This window comes from Perna viridis, chromosome 15, assembly GCF_037379345.1.
Source record: "Perna viridis isolate PV_CMFRI_1.1 ecotype Kerala chromosome 15, ASM3737934v1, whole genome shotgun sequence".
Taxonomy (NCBI): Eukaryota; Metazoa; Mollusca; class Bivalvia; order Mytilida; family Mytilidae; genus Perna; species Perna viridis.
The window spans coordinates 13,135,877-13,158,312 of NC_142459.1; the positions used below are offsets into that span (position 1 = coordinate 13,135,877).

At 31.9% G+C, this 22,436-nt stretch overlaps 2 protein-coding genes across 3 annotated transcripts in view; one reads left to right on the top strand and one right to left on the bottom strand.

Annotated features, from left to right (window-relative positions):
- The first annotated feature begins 754 nt into the window (after positions 1 to 754).
- LOC148596999 (dymeclin-like) lies at positions 755 to 21,271 on the top strand. Of its 2 annotated transcripts, none has more exons than XM_088562751.1 (16): positions 755 to 870; positions 4,297 to 4,437; positions 5,130 to 5,276; positions 5,541 to 5,668; positions 6,077 to 6,161; positions 7,189 to 7,314; positions 7,758 to 7,879; positions 8,082 to 8,270; positions 9,186 to 9,367; positions 10,441 to 10,566; positions 13,276 to 13,389; positions 13,926 to 14,020; positions 14,569 to 14,686; positions 15,633 to 15,815; positions 16,607 to 16,720; positions 17,659 to 21,271. In XM_088562751.1, exons 2-16 carry the CDS (start codon positions 4,298 to 4,300, stop codon positions 17,803 to 17,805), a joined length of 2,016 nt encoding a protein of 671 aa, XP_088418877.1. In that variant the 5' UTR covers positions 755 to 870; position 4,297; the 3' UTR covers positions 17,806 to 21,271. The 2 variants fall into 2 exon arrangements, with proteins under 2 accessions (XP_088418877.1, XP_088418878.1); XM_088562752.1 differs by having other exon boundaries at positions 775 to 874.
- A 519-nt stretch (positions 21,272 to 21,790) lies between these two features.
- The window catches only part of LOC148597000 (leukocyte elastase inhibitor A-like), a 1,818-nt gene continuing 1,172 nt past the window's right edge, over positions 21,791 to 22,436 (bottom strand). The window contains exon 2 of the mRNA XM_088562753.1: positions 21,791 to 22,436. Coding sequence (XP_088418879.1) covers positions 21,928 to 22,436 — 509 coding nt within the window. The 3' untranslated portion in view covers positions 21,791 to 21,927.

A 22,436-nucleotide genomic window follows, 5' to 3' on the forward strand; every position in this document is an offset into this window, starting at 1 on the left:
AATGAGTTATAAACATGTGTAATTGCATTGGATTTATAAATATTAATTAATCAATTATAAATATTAATAAATACCAGACAATTATTAATATTTATAATTCATTTGTAAATATTTATAATTCATCTATTAATATTTATAATTGAATTATAAATATTTATAAATAACAACATCATTATAAATATTTATAAATGAATTATAAATATTAATAAATGAATTATAAATATTTATAATTGAATTAAAAATATTTATAATTATTTATAAATATTTATAAATGGGCATTTTGTCCACTTCGGCTTGCCATAATACACAGTTGCAGGATACAGTAAAGTAGTTGCCCCAATGTACTTTACCAATAAAAAAAAATAAACTGAAAGTTTTAAATGGAGGGGTTTAAGTGATTTGGCGTTATCATAGCAATCCTCCTTTAAACGTGGCCACTATGAAAAGCATATTGCACAATTAACGTACCTGAAAATCAGTTCAAAAAGGTCTGAGTCTATTGTGAAAACAGAAATAAACTGATTATACGTAATACAGATACAAAAATTTAGAACAAAAAGCTGTAGGTAAAATAAGGACAATAGTGAACCAATAATAGTCAGGGTTCCCTCTTCTGAAATCTTTGTAGGACCCCATTCAAAATCTTCAGATCAACTGCTGGACATAATCGCCGCATTCGTAGTGTTATAATGAATGTACACGACACATTTTAATGGGGCGAAATTTAAAAGGCCGATCTCACCTTTACCGGAAGCGGAAAGACAATTGGATTCTGCGTGCAACGTGGAGAACTGTCAACTTTATTTTCAGTGACGAGAGAACCAATTATTTAATATTCTGTAGAATGTAGCTCCATTTCTGAAGAAAAACGTATGTGTGTTGAAATCCTTATATTCTAATTATGGGTTTTTGTTAACGAAGCGTTTTAAAAGTAGAAAAATCACACTACGGAATATTTTTCTACGTCTTCATTTTCTTGATTCATTCACAGAGCCAGAGGCCCGTCACAATTGACTATACATGCATATATGTCATAAACATTGTCAGGGCCCCGATATATACTAACACAACACATATATTGTTGTATATATCAGGGCCCTGTTAATGTTTTTGACTTATAGTGTCAATTGAAACTGGCCAATGTGATTCATTCAATCATTGTAGTTGCCTTTCACTTGACAGCATCATTGATGCTTAATTTTTTCTTATGAATAATTAGATTCACTGCATAGCTGTTGGTCATCTCTTAGCATGATCACGCAATTTCTTTCTCTAATCAGGGCTTTAATGACCTGTTTTTATAAAATGAGGGGCTGCCATGGTTGAAAAATCAGTGCCATGGTTAAATTGTCTTCTACCATGATAAACACGTAAATCAGTGTTCTCCCCTGTTCAGCGCTGTGCTATTAAGTTAAATATGTGCATTAAAAATCAATTATGGCAGGAAACGTGTGTGCCCTGAGGTCATTTATGGCATACTACAGTGTAATCAGCTTTTTAAACCGATATTGCCATATTGTTTTGTATCAAGAGTACATGTTTTTGGCGGGAACATTAGTTAAGAAATAGATCGTAAAATCCCCGAATTCTAAAAATAGTACAACAGTTGTGGGGAAAAAAATTTCCTTGTAAATCATGATATGGTGTTTTTGTCATAAATAAACTACATGAATAAACATTATATTTAAAAACAAAACAAATCGAGAAGTATGCCAACTTTAAATAACAAGAATAAGATTTTTGTTTTCTCCTGGTCAACTCCACACTACTTCCTGCAAATTTTTGGAGACATGAATATTAAGACCAGAGTAGTCTATTACATGTACCTAATTAGATAATATTCTAAATCTATAAATATATTGAAAGTTACCTTTAATTTTTCTGTTGATTTAAAAAGGAAAAATGAAAAGAATGGTATTAAAGTTAAAATTACTGTAAAAGAAGAAAAAAGTAAAAATACAATTAATTCATGTAAACATAAACAGCCATGTACAAATGTTCAATCTTTATGTAATACATTAATTACAAAGTGGCTCGTTTCGACACGAGACATATTAATGTCGTGTCACTTGCACTGAATACAGCGCTATCTGAAAATCCTGGGCAGAACTCTGCGTAAATCATTCTATGCCTGAAAAACCCATCAATTATTGACTCAGATTTTATAAACCAGTTAATCATGACAAATTTACAACTGAAGCCAATCTGAAGACAATTACAACATTGTTGATAAGATTCTAAATTACATGTAGTTACCCTACAAATTGATTTGAAGGGAAGTGTCAATTAGAGAAAAATATTTATAGTGAGTCAATCAAAATTGACTATATCGACCTTGGCCAAAAGCATGTGGCTATTTTTTTTTTAAGTGCAAAGATCAATTAAGGTTGAATATAAAAGCATTTTTAACATAAAGAACTCGAACCTAAATAAATCCCAAAAACAATGTTTATTCCATCTGATACTTGCTAGAAGTCTATGAATCAAGTTAATAACACCCCCCCCTCCCCCACACATGTTAACTTCTTTAGTTCATGCTTATGTATTTTTTGCAGTTGTATACATGCCGGTTTCATTATAATGACTTCTTGTAAATTGACAATTTACACTATTTCTGGCTACATATTATTTAAGGCCCAAGTAATTTATATATATACATTATATTTTTATTGCTAAAAAGGAAAATTACAATGACTAGGAAAAAAGTTAAGGAAGAATGCACTTATTAAATAAATACATGTATCATATTCAAACAAAATCCAAAAACAACAAAATAAAAAATTAATGTACAGCTTCAATATGTCAACATCAGAGAATTTTGTGCTGTAAAATTTTCCTCCATAGAGAACCCTGTGACTAATTAGCAAGCCCAGTGCTGAATTATTTGAACAGATAGGACATGAACAAATGTATTATATTCTTGTATCTTCAAAATGTAATTAACAATACTAAATCGGTGATTTTCCAACCTTTATTTTAGGTCCGAATTTCGGTCCCAATTACACTGAGAAAAAGGCTCTAAAAATCCTCTTTTTTTGGTTGTAAAATTCCCAATTGTCAATAGACATTCGGTCGCCTCGACCTCACGATCATGTTCTTTTTTCGTATCATACTTTGTGTATTTTCATTTGAATCGTCTTTCAGGTGTTTCGTTAGTTTTTCTTATACTATCAGATACTATCAATGCCATTATGATTACATTGCAATCTATTCGATTCTGTCATCGTTGCGCTTCAAGGAATCTAAAAAAAGTAAAACAGACAAGCCGAAAAATGACCCATACAATATGTCAGTGGAATATTTGGTATCAGTATTACATATTCCTCAGCGGATGTACGTCAAAACATGGAGGCTAAAAAATATAGTGTGCTTTCTTTTCGCCTTTTTCCTTTTTTTGTTTCTTGGCCAATGACTAACATTTTTCATCAAAAGTACGGGGTAAATATCAGCTTATGACACAAAAAGCTGTTTTGAGGAAAAACACTATTAAATTGTCTATTTTCATGAAAAGTAATGTTTCAGAGAAGGGGTCTATTGTATGAACTCGAAATAAAGGTGAAAGTAGAAAAAGTCTATTTTTAGTTCGACTTGTCCTGGTGTACCAAAGTTTGTGCCTTTCTTTTTTCTAAAATGGACCTAAAAATTATTTTTAAAATTTCCTTAATGGAAAAACATGGTCAAATGTTAGATTGAAACTCCTTTTCTATTTTTTAAAAAATCATGAAATTTTAAGGTATACTATAGAAGCCTATGGGGCAAAGAATACAAGACAGAGACCTTTTCTGACTGGGCAATTCAGTTGCTGGTGCTCATAATTCCAAGTTGTATGTATTTAAAAAAATTGAGCTCAGCTGATAGTGCTAAATGTCGGAAATTAGATTCATTTGGCTTAAAAAATCAACATGAAAGAAAACTTCAACTTTAATATACTAATAAATGATTCAAATGACAAATGTTTTATTAATGTTTGAAACTAATGAAAATGGAAAACAATATGCATTATTGAGATGAATTATTGATGAGAGATGTACATATATAAAGTTTTCTTCAGTCTCTGTTGTATCCAAATTGTCTTCCAAAGGAGATCTGCACTCTTCAATACTGAGGGGAACTGTAGTGTTTCTCATTTATATAGCGATATTACACTTTTTTTTCCCAATTGCATGGCCCCGGGGCCCCTTCCCAAAAACAGTAGGCAAATCACTGTTAATCAGTGGTCTATTGATATTACTGAAATAATTAAATTAACTAATTCCAACTCAAAAATTTGACAAGTAGATGTATGTGCTATTTCAGAATGGGTGCTAACAGCAGTAGCATCAGTGAGCTAACCAACAATGAGTATTTGGTGAAGTTAGCCGGAACAGAACCTCTCTCTACCATAGACCCTTTCTGGAACCAACTTTTATCATACTCCTTCCTCATACCAATCAATAGGTAGGTATACAGTTAGTTCTATTTTTAAGCCTGTTTGGATCAAGTCTCTTTAGTGTAATTGTAATGTGTTCTTTTTGATATTTAAATTTCAATAAAATTCAAATATGATACAAATTTCAGTTATGATACAGTTACTTCAAATACATGTATGATACCAATACAATTTAATTAGGCTTTCAATGTACATGTAGTATATTAAAGGTCTATGACCTATGTTAAAGAGATTTGAATAGTTCTGGGTCATAAACGGAGGGTCCTTGGCATCAGACCATGAGTAATTTTAAACCCCTGTTTATGCATCTGGAGTTAAAACTACCATTGGTCCAAGGTCCAGGTTCCTCTATTTCTAAACTAGAGGCTTCAAAATTTAAATTTCCCACAAGGGATATATGAATTTGGTATAAATAAAAAATATTAAAAAAAAACAAACTTTGTATAACCTCACATTTTGCCCTGAATCAAAGCCTCATCCATATATTGTTTTTATTTCAAGCTAATAAACTGTTATTGTTTATTGGCATTATTCTATCCAAGACGTCAAAATCATGCTTATTGATCAACTATATTTATACATTGCCATCGTTTCCATCTGACACTATTTTCATCACTTCACAATCTTTGAGTATTGTAGTACTTGCTTACAAATTTTTTTTCTTTATCTAAAATCTAGAATATGTGCTTTCTCATTTCAGTTCTGATGCCAAACTGCTTGAAGAATCAACTTCTGCTGTTTGTAAGAACCTTGCCATAAATAATGCAAAGTCGGGGAACTTTGGATCACTGGTCCGTAATTATCTAGTCAGAGCTACAGAACTGAAGGCATCTGCTCAGTGTGAAGAGTAAGCTTTATCAGTGATTTTGATTATGTTTTTATTCATGTAGATCATTCTCACTTTTGAAAAATTTGCAAATATTTCCTATAGTTACAGAACTTGTCAGGATTCTGTGATGTCCAGATAAACACAATAAACATTTTGATGTCATTATGTGGCGTTTTTTGACGAATGTTTTAAAACACAAAAAAGGGGGGGAGTGCCGTTTATCATGTTCTTAGGTACATCTTTTCATCTTCATGATCTTGTTTCCATCATTTCTACTTTCAGTAATATATTCACGTGGCAGACGTACAATGCTTTGTTTATTATCAGAAGTTTGTGTAAATATTTCGTGGAACATCTCAGTGAAGAGCTCATTATCCAACAGTTTGAAGCCAGACCTCCTAATATGGATGGTAAGTTTTTATGCTAATTTGATTTGTACTGATACCAGTCACATTACAAATCCAGGTAGGCTCTTGAGAGATTTAGATAGCTCTGTAAGACAATGTAGGTAGAAATTTTCGTAAATAATCAAAGGGAGGTAACCTTAATCGGATTTTACTATAAGTTGCATGGCAGTTTACCCTTCATAAAGCTGGGCCCTTCAAAACATGATATGGAAATGACAGGGTACAAATTTGGTTTAAAAAATGTTAGGATGCTAGAGTATGCTAAGATAAGCTGTGGGAAACACTAGATTATTGATTGTGTATTGCTTTAAAGTATAAATGGTTTTACTCATATCACTCCTTTTATTTATCATAAAAAGAAAACTGATAATACAGAATGGAAGAATAACTTACCTTACCTTTATTTTACAGGTTATGTTGAGGCTGATGAAGTAGGACCATTAGCAGAGGAGTTGATGAACTCCCTGGTAGAATTATTGGTAGATGTTCCTGTGTTGTAAGTTATCTGAATTAAATGCATACACAAATTCATTTTCATGATATTTTTACAAAAAAGATGTTTGGAGATGATCCCTGATACCATCATACAGTATACCGAATAAAAGAGGCAACAAGAGGCTCCATCAAACCTTCAACATTTAATGTGTGTGCCATTATATTTTTCTTTGAATTGGTAAAAAAAACATGTTTAAAAAAATTTACGGTTTTAAAAAAAATATTAATGAAAAAGAGAGCAAATTTGGTAAATCAGAACAAATCCACCAGCATATAACTTCAATTTAAAAGACTGAATACTCGCAGAGATCACCAAAAAGTCTTCAACAAGTGTAAACATGCATTTAGTCAGCTCTGAAAGGCCCGAACAACAAAAGTTTAACAAAGGATGCATCACTGCTGAAAGAGCGCCTTTGAACATTGTAGTAAAGTAAAGTTTCAAATCTACATTACATGGCAATTAGAATCACAAATATTCCAAAAACAGCTTAGTTTTTTCCTCAGGCCATTATGGTGATTATAGTTCTGTGCTTTGCTTTGCCATGATTTTTAAGGACTCTACTATCAGAAATTTATTTCAGTTACAATGCATTATGAGCTCTGTGCTATAGGTTTTTTTCCATGTCTTGTCTGAACCCCATTTATGAAAATAGTTATTTAGTAACTTTCTGTTTGAAAAACCAAATTTTTTGTTGTAATTTCTTTTTAAAATGGTTAAAAAATTGGAAACTGGTATAGGTGTAGATGTAGAAAATATGTACTTTGAACTTGGAGCTGTTTCAATACTTTTGTGCAGGTAAAATCAATTACCAATCACACACAGATGGTCAGAACAGCAACGCTAGATTTTCAGCACAAGTGGCAGGTAGTGAGGGAAAAATAGAGAATAAAATTTGCTCTCCATGCCCACATTGTTCAGAAAGTTGAATAAGAATCTATAATTTTTTTTTATAGTGACTATTAGACTTCGTAAGTTGGATAATAATAGTGCATACATGATATTACAATGATTATTTTTCCTATCTTAGGAATTTTACCTATGCCCTTCACCTGGAAGCCCTGAATACATTGTTGGTGCTGCTGTCCTTACAAATGTTTCAACCACAGCCTGCCAGTAAATTTATACTGTTTAAATATATGATGGAGGGAAGATGGTGAGTTAATTTTTTTTTAAACACTCTTGGAGAATCTGGACAGAAATACTTTTTTCAATTAAAAATTGAGCCATTTAAAATAAATTTGTTTGAGTCATGCTTATTGTGAATTGCTAAGCAATATTTACACGAAAGCTGTAAAAAATGTTGTTTTTTTTTTGGGTGGGGTGGGGTGGGGGTAGAAAATTTCATGAATTTTATGTGAACCTCCATTGCCAGTGTAGTATATTTGTTTATATGCCTTTTTGGCCTTTAATGAGGAAATTTAGTATCTTTATTTCCATTTATTTACCACTGAAAAGAATTTATGAAAGATTTCGAACAGTCATTTTCAGTTCAAAGTATAAAAAAGTTAAGTTTGTGAATGGTCAATAAACAAAAGTGTTGACTCTTCTATCAGCTGACCAGAATGCACATTCAAAATAAAATTCTTCATTTTGTAGCTCCATACATGCCTGTTTACTGGTGAAGGCTTTATTACGGAACTACTCAGCCCAACAGAAATGTCCCCCAGAACTGTACAAACATACAACAGATGCTAATAGTATGGTAGCTTCAGTTGCAGGTAAAGTATCATTTGAATGTTTAATACATTTTCAGTTGTTGAGTTGAGAAATGACCAAAACTTCTGTATGGTAAAACTGTGGAAAATCAAGGTTTCTTGCTAAACACATTTTTAATTTTAGAGGGGTAAATGTCACTGTCTGAATCCATCCACCATGGTACAGTATAGGAACTAATTTTGAACTATTTGCTTACTTTTACAGCAAGTCTATGGTCTGTGATGACACTGGGAATGACCAACAAGACTGAAAAAACTGAGGCTGAATATCAAGAGACTTTGTTAGCCAATCAAAGCTTGTTATTTTTGTTGGTGCTGACCAATCATTGTACTACAGAATTTAGCCTCAGTAATCCATACAGGCAGGCCCTGTGTTCATTCACCAATTCACAAGGTAATGGGTTATATACCTCCTGTGTCACAAATCACTGTCCCTAAATGGTGTTTCTAGTATTTATTTCCAGACTAATAAGACCAATTTTTAGACTGCATGTAAAACTACAACTTTCCTCCCTTTCATTTGCCAATTGGATGTTTTTAAATAAAATGCCATTGTTGTATTTAAATAGTTATGCAAATATAGCACTTTCAATGCTATAAACTTTAGTTAATTTCCTGTCTGCATTTTTTGTTTTGTGGAAATCATAGATTTTATATGCTTGTTGCAACAGTAGACCTTTTTACTTTTAGTTGGATCATTTTCTATGACTTTCATGTCCATTTTGAGGTCATGTGGGGTATGTAACAGCAGTTGAGATGAGAACCAAGACCCTCAATTTATGACTTAGGATCTTTGAATTCCATGTACTAAGATCCTGGACCTGCAACCCTGTTTATGGCCATTTAATTTAGGACTTTTTATTTCCTCAAGTAGACCATCGATTTAAAACATAAAGACTTTCCACCTTTTAATGTAACCTTTTTTAACACCCGAAGAAAGCTAGCTTACTAACAGAATAAGTATGAAAATGCAAAAAATGCACCAGCATAGTTATAATATAAATACCAAATAGTAAATACATTCATAGATCACAAAATAAGGTCTTCAACTAGTGTGAACACTAAGCAGAAAATTGGCAATATCAGAAGTAAATATACAGTAAAAAAAAGAATGATAATGGTAAAATTTGGATTTGAAATAGCGGAATTCCGCTGAAAAGCGGAAAAAAAATCATCCCTGTATTAGTACACTTTTAAGTAAGCCCTGAAAAGCCCAGACAACAAAGGTAAAAAAAAACCAAATTACAGTAACTGAACAATGAGACTCTTTCATTTTTTATTAGTGTTGAATTTTCTCATTTTCTTCCAGATTCATCTTCCATAAGTCCGACAAAAGTTACAGCAACATTTAAGACTGATTTTACAGAATTATATAACAGCCTCTGTTCCACTTTACGCGATGATCAGACAACATTGTTATTGTATCTCCTTATTCACCAGAATGCTACAATGAAAGCATTTATCTTATCCAGAACAAATATTGATCAGTTGGTAAGTTTGTTTGATGGAGATGTAACAATATTGAAAGGACAAGCAAGGTGAAATCAAAGGACCAAACAATATTTGGAACATCAAAATGACAGTTGATGAAGAAAATTGCATAAACTAAAATTCTGCATTAAAACCAATATCAAAAGCCCCTAAAACTTTGGGGATGAACTCAGGTGCAACAGCTGGGTAAGCAGTAAATCAGTAATTTTATTGTTTTTCAATCATCTTACTGTCTGATATTTGTCGTTATTCTAAAACTTATCAGCAATACTCTATGATAATGTTACGTCAATTGACTGACATCACCTATAAATGGAGTATTGTCAGTTTTAATATCTTGACAGAATATCACAGTCCAGTTCACCTTTTCTACTTCAACTTTAAAACTGCTATATTCTGTATTTCTGTTTTTTGTAAAACATCCACTGTACTGCTTGTTGAAGTTCAAGTCAGAAAAAGGGAAGATTATCTATGACAGAAGGAGGTTGTTTTGCTATATTCGAAATAGATACTACATAAAGTTTGATCAGGACATGATGATGGCTAAAAATGATTGACTGTCAATGTTTTATGTTTTTTCTTTGTACACATTTTAATGGATTTTTTTATTATAAAACCCCAAAAGCTGCTGTTTGACAAGCCCTAGTGCTAAAAAAGTTTGATTAGGAAAGAAATCCCAAGAACATCTAATCAACAAGCATACATGTTAACCTTCCCCACATTAAGGGGAGACTCCCAAAAAATCAGTAAAAAATTATGAATCTCTCACATTAAAATATAATATTTGTCGGAGGATTTTGGTTAAAATTACTATATTTTTTGTGAAAAATATAAATAGTTAAATTTTGACACAAAACAAAACTTCCACATTAAACAGTGGTATGGGAGAATCTCCCACAGTAACTATTCCAAGGTTAACAGGAATGCACAAGTAAAATTATTTACACAGTAAACAGTTCTAATGTGTAGTCTATTGGCTTGTATTAGAGTAAATAAACAGTAAAATATTGTGAATTGATAGTTAAAATACATGAATTGACGTTTGTTAGTCTTTGTATTTTCTGACTTTTCAGGTAATGCCGTTACTGAAGATATTATACCATGCTCAGGATCGTAACTCTCATCATATCTACATGGCACTCATTATACTCCTCATACTCAGTGAAGATGACATCTTCAATAAAGCTGTTCATGACATTGTAAGTCATTTTGAGATCTTTAGTCGGAAGAAAAAACTGTGTCACAGTTCACAGGGTATGTCATAAAAGTAAAAACAGTATTTTGTATGGGATAGGGGTTAGTTTAAACTTATTTTTTTGCATGGATCGGTTCAGGAATACAATATAGGACGCCGCTGACAGCTCCGTCCCTTAGTTAAACTTATTTTAAGTAATTTGCATATTTTAACATCAAACCAAAACAATAGAATGGAACGAACAATAGCAAATTAATCACAGGATTCAGAAACGAGACTTAAGGTTTTATATCAGTCCGTCTCCTGACGGAATAGGGGTTATGATCACACCTCAAATACTTAATGAACAAAATTACCGACCTGACAAAATGTATGCAGTAATCGAAACAAAAATTCTTAAAGGAAAGTCCAAATAACAAATGGTTGAATAAGAGCAAAAACCAGAAAGTCACTCCTTTCCTTTTAACTTCTAAATTACTAGCTTGCAGGAATTATTTTTTTGTCCGTTAATTGAATCCATATTTTACCGTTACCATACTTTTTTAGCTCACCTTGCCAAAGGCCATGTGAGCTATTGCCATCACTTGGTGTCCATCATTGTCGTTAACAATTATACAAAACTCGTATCCTCTGAAACTACTTGACTAATTAGAACCAATCTTGGTATGAATGTTCCTTGGGGTATCCTGCATAGAACTGATGTGGGGATTTTTGTCAAAAAACATGGCCACCGTTACTAAAAATAGAACATAGGGGTCAGACAGTAGTTTTTCACATCTACCTCCTAAACCGTTAGGTTTATCCAAATTCTTTCAATAGCTGAAATGGTCCATATTATTAGGACTACAAAAGTCTTTACACTCCTTGTAAGAGTTATTGCCCTTGAAAAGGGAGAAATGTCTTTTTTAATAGTTTTCAGTCAATATCTTGAAAACTATGATAGATTAAAAGAAACTTTCAATTGTTGAAAAGATCTTGTAATAGTCCTACCAAAGACTTCTTTAGTCAAAATTGTTGGACAACTTCTTGTTTAATTTATTGCCTTTGTAAGGCAAAATTCAAGAAGGTGAGCGATTCAGACTCCTGTTAACCTCTTGTTTTTAGTGCTTTTTATATCCGATTTTACCAACTTCTGCTTTGTTAAACCATTTCGTAAAATCATCCCTGATAATAGAGGACTGTACAGGATTCCACTAGCCCGAAACAATAAAAGTACACATTATTCCACTAGTCCGAAACAATAAAAGTACACATTATTCCACTAGCTCGATTCAATTTTAACCAGCCTCGAGCTGCCGATTAATAGAAAGCACTGGAAAGTTGGGAAAATAAGACAGCGTACTTAATACACAGTAAATGGGGTATATTAGAAACACCTTGTGTGTCTGTCATTCCATCCCTCCATCCCAGTGTAATTACAATAGTCTTGCCTACTTTAAATGATATTGGTTTCTATTTGGTGCACATGGGTACACTTATGTAGTTTCATAATTATTGTCTTAGCAGTTTTTGTTGCTGTCCAATATCAACATATCAACATACTCTCGTGGAGTACTTGTAACTTTGCAGAACATGAATAAAATGGTAGAGAAAATTAGGTTGCTTTAAATTTTCAGCTGCCAATGGTTTGTACATTGTATATTAACTTCAATGATTTGTACACTTGTACAGTGATAGCAATTTTGACTGATACCTGGTGTCAACATCCTGTTGAGGTAATTGGGGGTGTACATATTACAAAATGTGTAATTTTAAGTTGTAGTGTGGAAAAAGCATCAGGCCATTTATACTCTGAAATTTATTGCTTAATAGTTTGCATTGAAAGGTCATTTTGCAACTTCAAAATGTGATCATATTTGTAGGTTCGTCTGAATATAGCTGAAATATTGCTGTTCGGACGTTAAACCCCAACAAACAAACAAACAAATATTAGTAGGTTATCTTATTATGTCCCACTCTAATAGGTAGTGGCTTTATCAGTTACCTTGGCTTGCCTGTCTGTCTGTCTGTCTGTCTGTCTGTCTGTTACACTTTTCTTTAACAAATTTCTCCTCTTTTATTGGAGGAATTGTAAAGATACAAATGTATTTAACTTAATTACATTTGAATGATGATTTGTACTGTGTCTCTCCTTCTAGATTCCTCATTTATCTACTTTCAGTTTACCATACAAACTTTATTTGACAGGAATGCTGGAGTGGGGATTTTCTTAGGATGACGGCTTGCAAAATATATTTTTATACCCCATGCAATGAAGTTGCAACGGGTATAATGTTTTTGATTCGTTCGTCAGTCCAATGATTTTTAGCAAAATTACGGGCCTTGAACTTAGCTAAATTCACAGAAATAACCATTTTTCTGACTTTTTTTTCTAAATGCTTGCAGATTATGACATGATTTTTGGTACATAAATTCACCATGATAAGTTATAGGTCAAGTGTATGTTTTGTTCTGCTACAATGATATTTACTTTGGATTAACTAAAACTGAAAGAAACCACAGTTTCGAGTTTTAAACTACCATTCTGAGTAACAGAAGTTAGTTAGAAAATAAAGGTCCAAAGCCTAAAATAACACTCTTATTCCTTTTTTTTTATCGGGGTCGTTCTACATGTATTTCTCCTATTTTAGTATCCAACATGGGGACGCGTGGGGTATGTGAGCGTGCTCACTAAGGTTCTTTAATTTTAAATGTCACCAATTGTCTTTTTCAGATATTGCGAGATATACCTTGGTTTAAAGATCGACATTTAACAGAGATATCACTTGGCGGGTTACTGATAGTGGTTGTTATAAGAACAATACAGTATAATCTGACAAGGATGAGGGTTAGTAAGGCCTTAATACAACCATGATAAAAGGAAAAGCATTTCACTTCTCAGTATTAGGTGTAGTGACGCTTATTTAAGTTGAGGAATGTGACCTGTATATAAGCTCAGGCCTGAGTGCCTCAAGGCTTAGACATTAGAAAAAAAACCTGCTTTTCTTAACTAATTTCTCCCCAGGTCTTTCCAATCTTCTGGCCTTCTGTATTCAAATCTCTCCTTCACGTGTTTTTTGTCTACCTCATTTTCTGTTTCCTTGAGGGCGTGGCGTGTTACATTTGTACTTCACTTTCTCAACGTGTGTACAATCCATCTCCATTTTCTTGATGTAATTGTTTGCATGACTGGTTCTTGTTTGGTTTAGATGTATTTCAACCATTGTTTATTGAACACATGTTTAAACTAAACCAACTTTAAGTCAAAAAGAGGTTCAGTTTAGACAGGTTTTACTGTATTGTTGAAAATTTATATTTTATTGCCCTGATCAGATGCATGTTTTGATGAGCTTAATCACCTGTTTTTTTTTTATTATTATTTAGGATAAATATTTACACACCAACTGTTTAGCAGCCTTGGCCAACATGTCTGCACAGTTCACAAACCTCCATCCCTATGTCTCCCAAAGACTTGTCAAGTAAGTGTACGTTAATGTTGAGGAAGATGTTATCTAAGTCCAAAAATATTATATCTGATTTTTCTAGTTTAACCCACAGCCACATGTACCGAACAATAGCAGGACTAACACACGATATTGTAAATGTTAGAATTGCTTCTGAATTCTTATGTCTTTAAGTAAAGTGACATTGCTTGAATATGTGATTAATAAACAGTTGTCTATAGTATAAATTTATCTAATTACAGTGTGAGATTGAAATTTTAAATTTGATAAAGAAGCAATTCTTCAATCCATTGGGGAATTTTCACCATTATATGAAATGTAATTATAGGTAATATTGCTCTGTGCTGAGTTACATTGTGTGATTGTCTCTGTTTTTGCTGTTTCTTGCCGTTGGGATCTGGGAAACAAACAATATGTATTATATGCTTAGCAAAATTAATTCTACTGATTGATTCTTCTGAACACCTTAACAATGATTTGTTTGAAGAGATGCAAGTTAATTTTTTAAAGGTTCATTTAACATTTTTGTGAAGTCTTGGTTTCACATTGTCTTTTTCTTCCAGTTTATTTTCATTGCTGGGTAAGAAACATACAAAGATTATAGATATGATCAGAGATGCTGCTTTGGAGGGAGGTGAAGAGAACAGCAAAGATTCTGACCAGGAATCTGAACAAGATCATGTAGGCATTAAAGTTACTGACAATATTTTGCAATTTCACTTCCTCTTTTAATCAGAGATGATTTTTTTCTGCTTGATAGTAGTATTCCGCTTTTTCTAATCCCGATTTTACCATTGGGTTCATAGGTTACTTCCTGTTTTCATGTAAAATTGCCTACATTTTGGAGTTGGTTTTAAAATTACTTAATACGGTTCATGAAATGTTGAATTTTGGTATGTAAACATAAAAAAAAGAAAGGCTACTAAATATAAGGATGTGATAAAAATTTCAGGATAAATAAGTAGATCTATTGAATATACATGTATTGTTTCAATATGTATATCATCTAAACTACACATATACATGTTTTTCACTATTTCTTAATTGATTTTACTTTTTAAAAAAATGGCAGAAATAGTTAAATTGTGTATAAATACCAAGAAAATACTTAGGCAATTTAGTAATTACAATAATTATTGAATGTATTAAAACATGAAAAAGGGGTTTTACTGTTAGAAATGAAGGACAGGCAGTATTGCATTTTACATAGTTATCTGCCCTTGGATTGTAATTTTTTTTTTAAATGTGCAAAATCTAATAATTCATGTTTGATGATGGAAGTATGAAGTAAAGTTATATTGTACAAAGTCAAAATTTTAAATTTTAAGAAAAAAAATTGTAAAACCATTTTTATTCTTATATTTCAAATTTTTTTTCAAAACAAATTTGTAGATCAGTGCATTTGCTGATTATTTATGTTGAAAACTTAGATATGAAATATCTAAGTTTTCAACAGAAATTCAATTTTGCTGTTTGACTGAATAGAAAAAATAAGTATTTTATTCTGCATATTATCTATACTTTTCTATACTAAGATATATATCTATCATACATGTATAAATAATGTTACATTTAAATGAATGTACCTTTATGTTAATAAAAATTAAACATTGGATTTTTTTTGTAGATGCAAGATTTAGCAGTATTGGAAGAAGTAATCCGTATGGTGTTGGAAATTATAAATAGTTGTTTAACTAACAATATACATCATAATCCAAACCTTGTATATACATTGTTGTATCAAAAAGACATTTTTACACAGTTCAGAACACATCCCACATTCCAAGACCTTATCCAGAATTTAGATACAGTAAGTATAAAGAGTAAATCTAGGTATATAATTGGTAATTTTGGATTCCAAGGCATCCCAATAAAACAGAAAAAACAAAACAGGAAATTTGATCATTCTTTTGCTAAGGAATGACTGAGATGATGTGAGGACCAAGAAAATGTCTTTAAAAAGATCATATCAAATTGAATTACCTTCCTTGCTCCATGTCTAAATGGTGTTTGAAAAGCTACAATTTGTAGTCAAAAGGAAATTTTGATAAGTTAATCTTAAGCTCTCTTTTTCGTGCAGGCAAGTATTTTTGCCTTTACTTATAAAAAAAAAATTGCACAGTAAAAAAATGTTGAAATGGTGGCAGATCTTAGAAAAGCTTAGAAAAAATTTCTCTAATATCATATCCTGACCCCATTTCCATGTGGTTTAAAATACCTTTTTTGATGTGACACAAAAGTTAATCGAAATCAAAAGTTTTCTACTATTATGCAACTTAATCTGGGTGACTTACATTCATTTTCTTTCTTGCTTGCCAAGTTCGCTAAAAATAAATCAGTAGGACAATAGCTAAAAATAAATCACTAGGACAATAGCTATAAGTTGATCACTAGGACCGTAGCTAAAAATAGATCAAAAGGACAATAGCTAAAAATAGATCACTAGGACAATAGCTAAAAATAAGTAAATAGGAAATAAGTAAAAGTAATTTCATTTTGATAATACATCTATGTGCTATTGAATGATTCCTTTTTAATGTGTTGGTTGATTTGGCCAGATATCTCAGCTATGAAAAATTACAACTGTAATATGTATTGTAGGTTTTGTGTTACTATTCTGGCAAGTTAGACCAACACAGGTCAAACATTACTCCAAGGGAAGTTTTAGAAATTATTGAAGAGGCTTCTAAAACTTTCAGAAGAGACAGATTGAAGGTATTACAAAATTAATGTTAATTTCAATACATTAACAGTATTTCTCTCATTTTATGATAGTGGTTAAAAATGCCTTTGATTTTTTAACCACTGGGTGATGATTAACTTACCATTACATTAACTTAACTTTACATTATCCAAGTTTTTTACAGATTTGTTTAGAGAATCCAAATCTCCTGACGCAATCAGCCCATTCTTGATTAACACCTTTATTCGACTATGCTACAGCTAATTTTATCATCTTGAGTGAAGAAACAGTTTAAACCACCCATTACTGAAAAAGAATCCATATTAACAAGTGGAAGTCAAATGGAAATACAAAACCATTAAATACATGTATAAAAACAAGACAAGAAAATTATAACATACATCCTGTACCATTCACACTTATTCTAGCATACGTCACCACTGAACAAAAATATAAAACCTAACAAAATCGGATACCCCTATACACACCTGACATTAGGACTGACTGAGAAACTAATTTCCTTATCCACCTACTCATTTCTTTTCAGAAATTAATTAGTGTGAACCAGAGAATTAATTTTATCTGGCCTTATGTTGTCTGCATCTATTAAAGAATTGGCAATGATAAGAATTTGTCTATTGAAAAATAAATTTTCCATGTGCATATTGTTTATTTTGCAAAGTAATAAATTAATTTTAAAACATATTTTTGTTTTTAAACATGAGAAAAGTAGCTCTGAATTTAACTGAATAGGGATGTGTCAATATTTTTTTTTATCCATTGAGATGTAACAAAATTATTTTAACCAATCAGATTACAGTATTTATCTCAAATTAATTTATTTCTTAATAAGAATTAGAAATAAACTATGGGTTTTTTACTTGTGTGGATCACCTCTTATCTGATGTGATAAAGTTTAGTGACAACTTAATCTTTTGTCTGCTAATTTCTCGACTTTTCTCTTTTGCAGAAATTTCCAGATCTGAAGTTTAAGTATGTAGAAGAGGATTCTCCAGAGGACTTCTTTATACCATATATCTGGTCACTGGTGTATCATTCATCTAACATGTACTTCAATGCTTCTCGTATTCTTCTTTTCTCACTGTCAAATTCTTGATTATTTAGGTCATTTTAAGGTATCTATTATCAAGTGACCCAAGTTCATGGGGTCAATTAGGATATATGTAAGTTCAAGGTTAAAGTTTTAGGTTTGCACCTTTTTAAGTGGATGGTTATCTATCTATAAAATTTGAACCTTTAAATCGAAAACCTTTCTTAACTGACAGAATACTTCAGATTCTTTATAGGTTCACTTTAGACTGACAGATTCTTTATAGGTTCACTTCAGACTGACAGATTCTTTATAGGTTCACTTTAGACTGACTGTCTTTTGATTCATGAACAATACTGTTATCACATATTTTATTTCACAATTTAGGCCACAATTAATTTCGATTCTTAATTTGTGCCTTAATGCCCTTAATTTCGGTACTGACCAGGCAGGCAGGGTATATATATATTTTTTTCAGGATTCCATGTCAGATTGTTTAAGAATTGAAACAGATTGAAATGGATATCTATATCAGAACGTCCTTCCAACTATTTGTGTTTGTGAAAAGAATACAATTTGTTATTCACTGCGTTTTTAAAATTTTAACTGGTGTCTGAATATCGTGTTTTTACAGACAGGGAGTTTTGCCTTCCATCTTTAAATGGATTTTACCTTTACAGTAACAAACACAACAGAAAACTTCTGAGAATTATTTTTCCAGGATCGATGGATATCTGTAATCTTTTTCTGGCGGGAAATGAAAAAAAAAAGGAATTCTGAAAACACAAAAAAAAATTTTTGACTCAGTTGCATTTTTTAAACACAGTAGGGGCGAGGGGAAACAAACAATTTTTTAATTATGGTCTTGTATAATAAGCATTTTGTCTGTGTAAGTCATAACTGTAAAATGTTACCATAACTATTCCATTTTGACAGTTATTTTTTGTCATCTGTTCGGATACATTATTTAATTTGTAAAATTCTAAAGATATGTTCTTAGTTCATTTTTACAATAATTTGATATCAGGCCAAGAAAGTTGTGTTTTTGGTTTCCTCTCTGCTTCAATTTTGAGTTCCAACCCTAATGTATTACATTCCCCCTTTTAGGTGTATCCCAAATAGAAACAAATTATTTCCCCATAGAAACAAGGTTAAAAAATCAGAAAAACAAAATAAAAACAAAAACAGAAAAACCAATAATTATCTTAATTTTTGGAGCAGGAAATCTGAAAACACACTTTTTGGCCTAATAGGGGATGTTTATATATAATTTAGTTTGTATGTATAAATAGGGAATAGTTTTCATATTTAGTTTTGCCTTGACAGAAAGAAAATCTAAAATTATTGTCATTATATATTGTTGTGAATCTTCATATTCTCAGTCCCTCACACACAGATGGTTAAAAGAAGTTCAATTCAGAGAATGCTCCAATTTTGAAAATTGCAAGAAAAGGGGCAGGGCATTCCATGTTATGGTTTGCTAATTTTGCACAAAATCAACAAAATTTTCAAACCCCAGTACCCTCCCCAAGGATACACGGATACACCACTGCGTTTCTCCTAGGGTTATTTCTGGTTTCAAAATAACACTAAAAAAAAATGATTTTTTTTCAGTTCAAAGTGTTTTCAAAAATGATGGTTATAATCTAGGTTTTGTTTTTTGTTGTTGCCTCATATCTGTGATATACACAATATAAATAACTGTCATATACTGATATTTAATGAGTTGTGCCATGATCAGTTTGTTAATGCACCCACCTAAGTTTGTGGATAGAAAAAAATATGTTTACCTTGATTAATGTTTTAACATATTCTTCCATTTTTTTCCTGATGTTAACAGTCTTGTACTATATATCAATCATGACATAAGAGTATATATTAGGAATGTAAAAGTTATTGTTATGGGTTTAAGGGTGCTTTTTAAGCAACCTAAGATTAAAAACTTTGTTAAAAAACAGTGAAACCAGTGTTAACAAACAGGAAACCTGTCTAAACTGAACCCAGTATAAAAAGGAATACAAAAAATACCAATCATTTATACTGCAACTTTCAATATGCTGTACACTCGTTGCAAGGAAGGAATAAACTGTCACCTTTAGTTTATTTTTTTTTATGATACTTGAGTATGTAGGGGCAACTATTTTGCTATACATGTGTATAATAATGTTTTGGGGCCAGCTGCAGCCTCCCCTGTGGTATGAAGGTTTCCTTTTTGTTCATTGAAGACTAATGATTGGCTTTTGGCTGACATTTTCATCCCAGTGGGATGATGTTTCTTTGACGTATACACCAAACATATTCTTGTTATAGTTAATTGAACATTACATAAACGGGAGACTTAACCAAACTTATCATCTACTAAATTGCCTTCAAATACTTTACAATACACCCACAACTTTACAACTTACAAGGCAAATATTTTTCACGTGAAATTCATGCCAATAGAGCTTCTCATGAAATTCATGTGAAATTCACATGAAATTAACATGATTTTAATGTGAAATTCACTAAACACGAATTTAATGTGAACATTTTGTGTGAATTTCACGTGAAGGCTCCATTCACCCGAATTTCACATGAAGGCTCCATTCACCCGAATTTCACGTGAACTCAGTCACTTAGTTTATTTGCTCATTTCAGGTGAAAATCATGTGAAATAATTTTGCCTGTGTATGGAAACTAAACACCTGTCTTAACTGAACAGATACATGTACTTCAGCCTACAAAGCCTGGTTTAGACAGGGTTCATTGTTTATTGTTGAATCTGTATCAAGCAGTTTAAACATTTTGTTAGTGAATTACCTCTCATTTTATTTAGGAGAATGGTTCAATCTCATTAATTGATTCAGGAAATATGGCATAACCATAGAATGGCCAGAAAAAAAAATTCCCAACTACGTTTGAAATTTCAAATTTGCGAAGTAAATTTTAAGTCGTTTCCATAGCAGGTCAAAGTTCATGACATAGTCCTTGAACTTATATTTTGGCTATGTAATGTATGTAATAACATATTTCTAATGAAGAATGTGAGATAATGTTTTTGTGACTAAATGTGGGTGAAAATATAGTACATTTTCAAATAGATAAAGTGGGTTAGTATTACAGGAAGATTATAAATTGAAAGGTGTTTTTACTATTATGTATGCAGTTGTTTTGTAAGTAGTTGTAACCTAGATATTAATTTATACTTCGTTTGCTTTCTATTTCTGTCAATTTTATGATATGACATTGTTGGTACTATTTCATATATTCATGTGATGAACAGTGCTGCCATCTGTCACAATTACATAAAGAGGAGATAACTCTGTAGATGAGGGAAGTGAGAATGCATTACCAGTGAATATATGTACATGGTCGTTGATTGAGAAGATGGTTTGTTTATTAATTTTTCATTTTACATATCTTTGTTGAACATAATAGTTTTGTTTTTTTTTATATTTATTTTAATACATAATTTGTAAATATGTGTATTGTTGCTTTTATCATTATGTCATAAGTGAAGTGCTTGCATATTAAAGATTATTGACAAGGACTTTTATGATATTTTGATATCTAACATAAATTGAATTTGGCTCTGACTTCTGGTATAAATAAATCTTTGTTTTGCCCTTAAGCAGGGGCAGATCCAAGGAAGGGCATGCCGGATGTAACCCTCCCCCCACCCCCCGAATTTAAAAAAAAACTTTTTTTTTTTTTGGGGGGGGGGGCATAAAATCTTGATTTTTTCAAATTTTCAAGAGAATTTACCCACAAAATCGTCTTTAATACTATTTACGCCCCTCCCCCCTAAACTGAGGTCCTGTATCTGCCCTGTTAAGAATAGTGAATAGGATAAATCAGGTCTAAACAGAAGGAGAAATGACCCCTGTCTTGGAATTTGTAGAAAACTATGGAATTGACATGAGACAATTTGTGAAAGTTTTATCAAAACATGATTATTGTTAAAATTGTAACCATATTTCTTATGTAGACCTGGACAGTTACTCAGAATTTAGGGATTTTCATTCCATTGCCTATGTGAAATTATGGCATTAATTTATAAATGTTAGTAGAATTTCAAAACATTTTATAAACACGGAGGTATATGATATACATGCATTTAGACAATCCTACACTATAAAGGGGAATAGAACGGAGTTAATTATATTCAAGAATGATATATTAGTTGTCATTGTAGGTATTCATGAATCATGGATCGGCAAACCTTCCGACAAATAAAATAGTCCCTGTTACGTCATCTTGGATAAAGAAAATAAATGGGTGGTCTGCTATGAATTCAAATGGAGGTGGTCTTAATGACGTTAGGGAAATGGTCATTGACGAACTCGCTGCCGCTTCTGTTCCCTCTTCACTCACTTCGATAAATGCCTTATGTCGGGCGTCGCTTACATAGACATCCGGCGAATCGTCGGGTACCATATTCGTAAAGTTAGCAGTTTTTTGGTCAAAAATCTCCGTAATGCCAATGGCTTCAAACACTGGTCGCAAATTATACTCGGCTTCCATAATGAACTTAGGAATTTTAATGACCGTTTCTTGTTTCTGAGCGTTTGCAAACAATTTCCTGAATTTGTCCACGGTCAATTTGGTTTCTAATAAGGAGAGTCCATTTCCGTCGTTTGGAAGTACTATTACCATTGACATCTCCTCGCCCATATAAGGAAGCTTAAGAAATTTACAATCTAGAGTAAGATCTT

Excerpts from the sequence above, each read along its gene's own strand:
- LOC148596999 (XM_088562751.1), top strand. The coding sequence starts at position 4,298 with ATGGGTGCTAACAGCAGTAGCATCAGTGAGCTAACCAACAATGAGTAT. Across the intron at positions 8,271-9,185 it reads TTCATTCACCAATTCACAAG|ATTCATCTTCCATAAGTCCG; the intron begins GTAATGGGTTAT and ends ATTTTCTTCCAG. Across the intron at positions 14,021-14,568 it reads GTCTCCCAAAGACTTGTCAA|TTTATTTTCATTGCTGGGTA; the intron begins GTAAGTGTACGT and ends TTTTTCTTCCAG.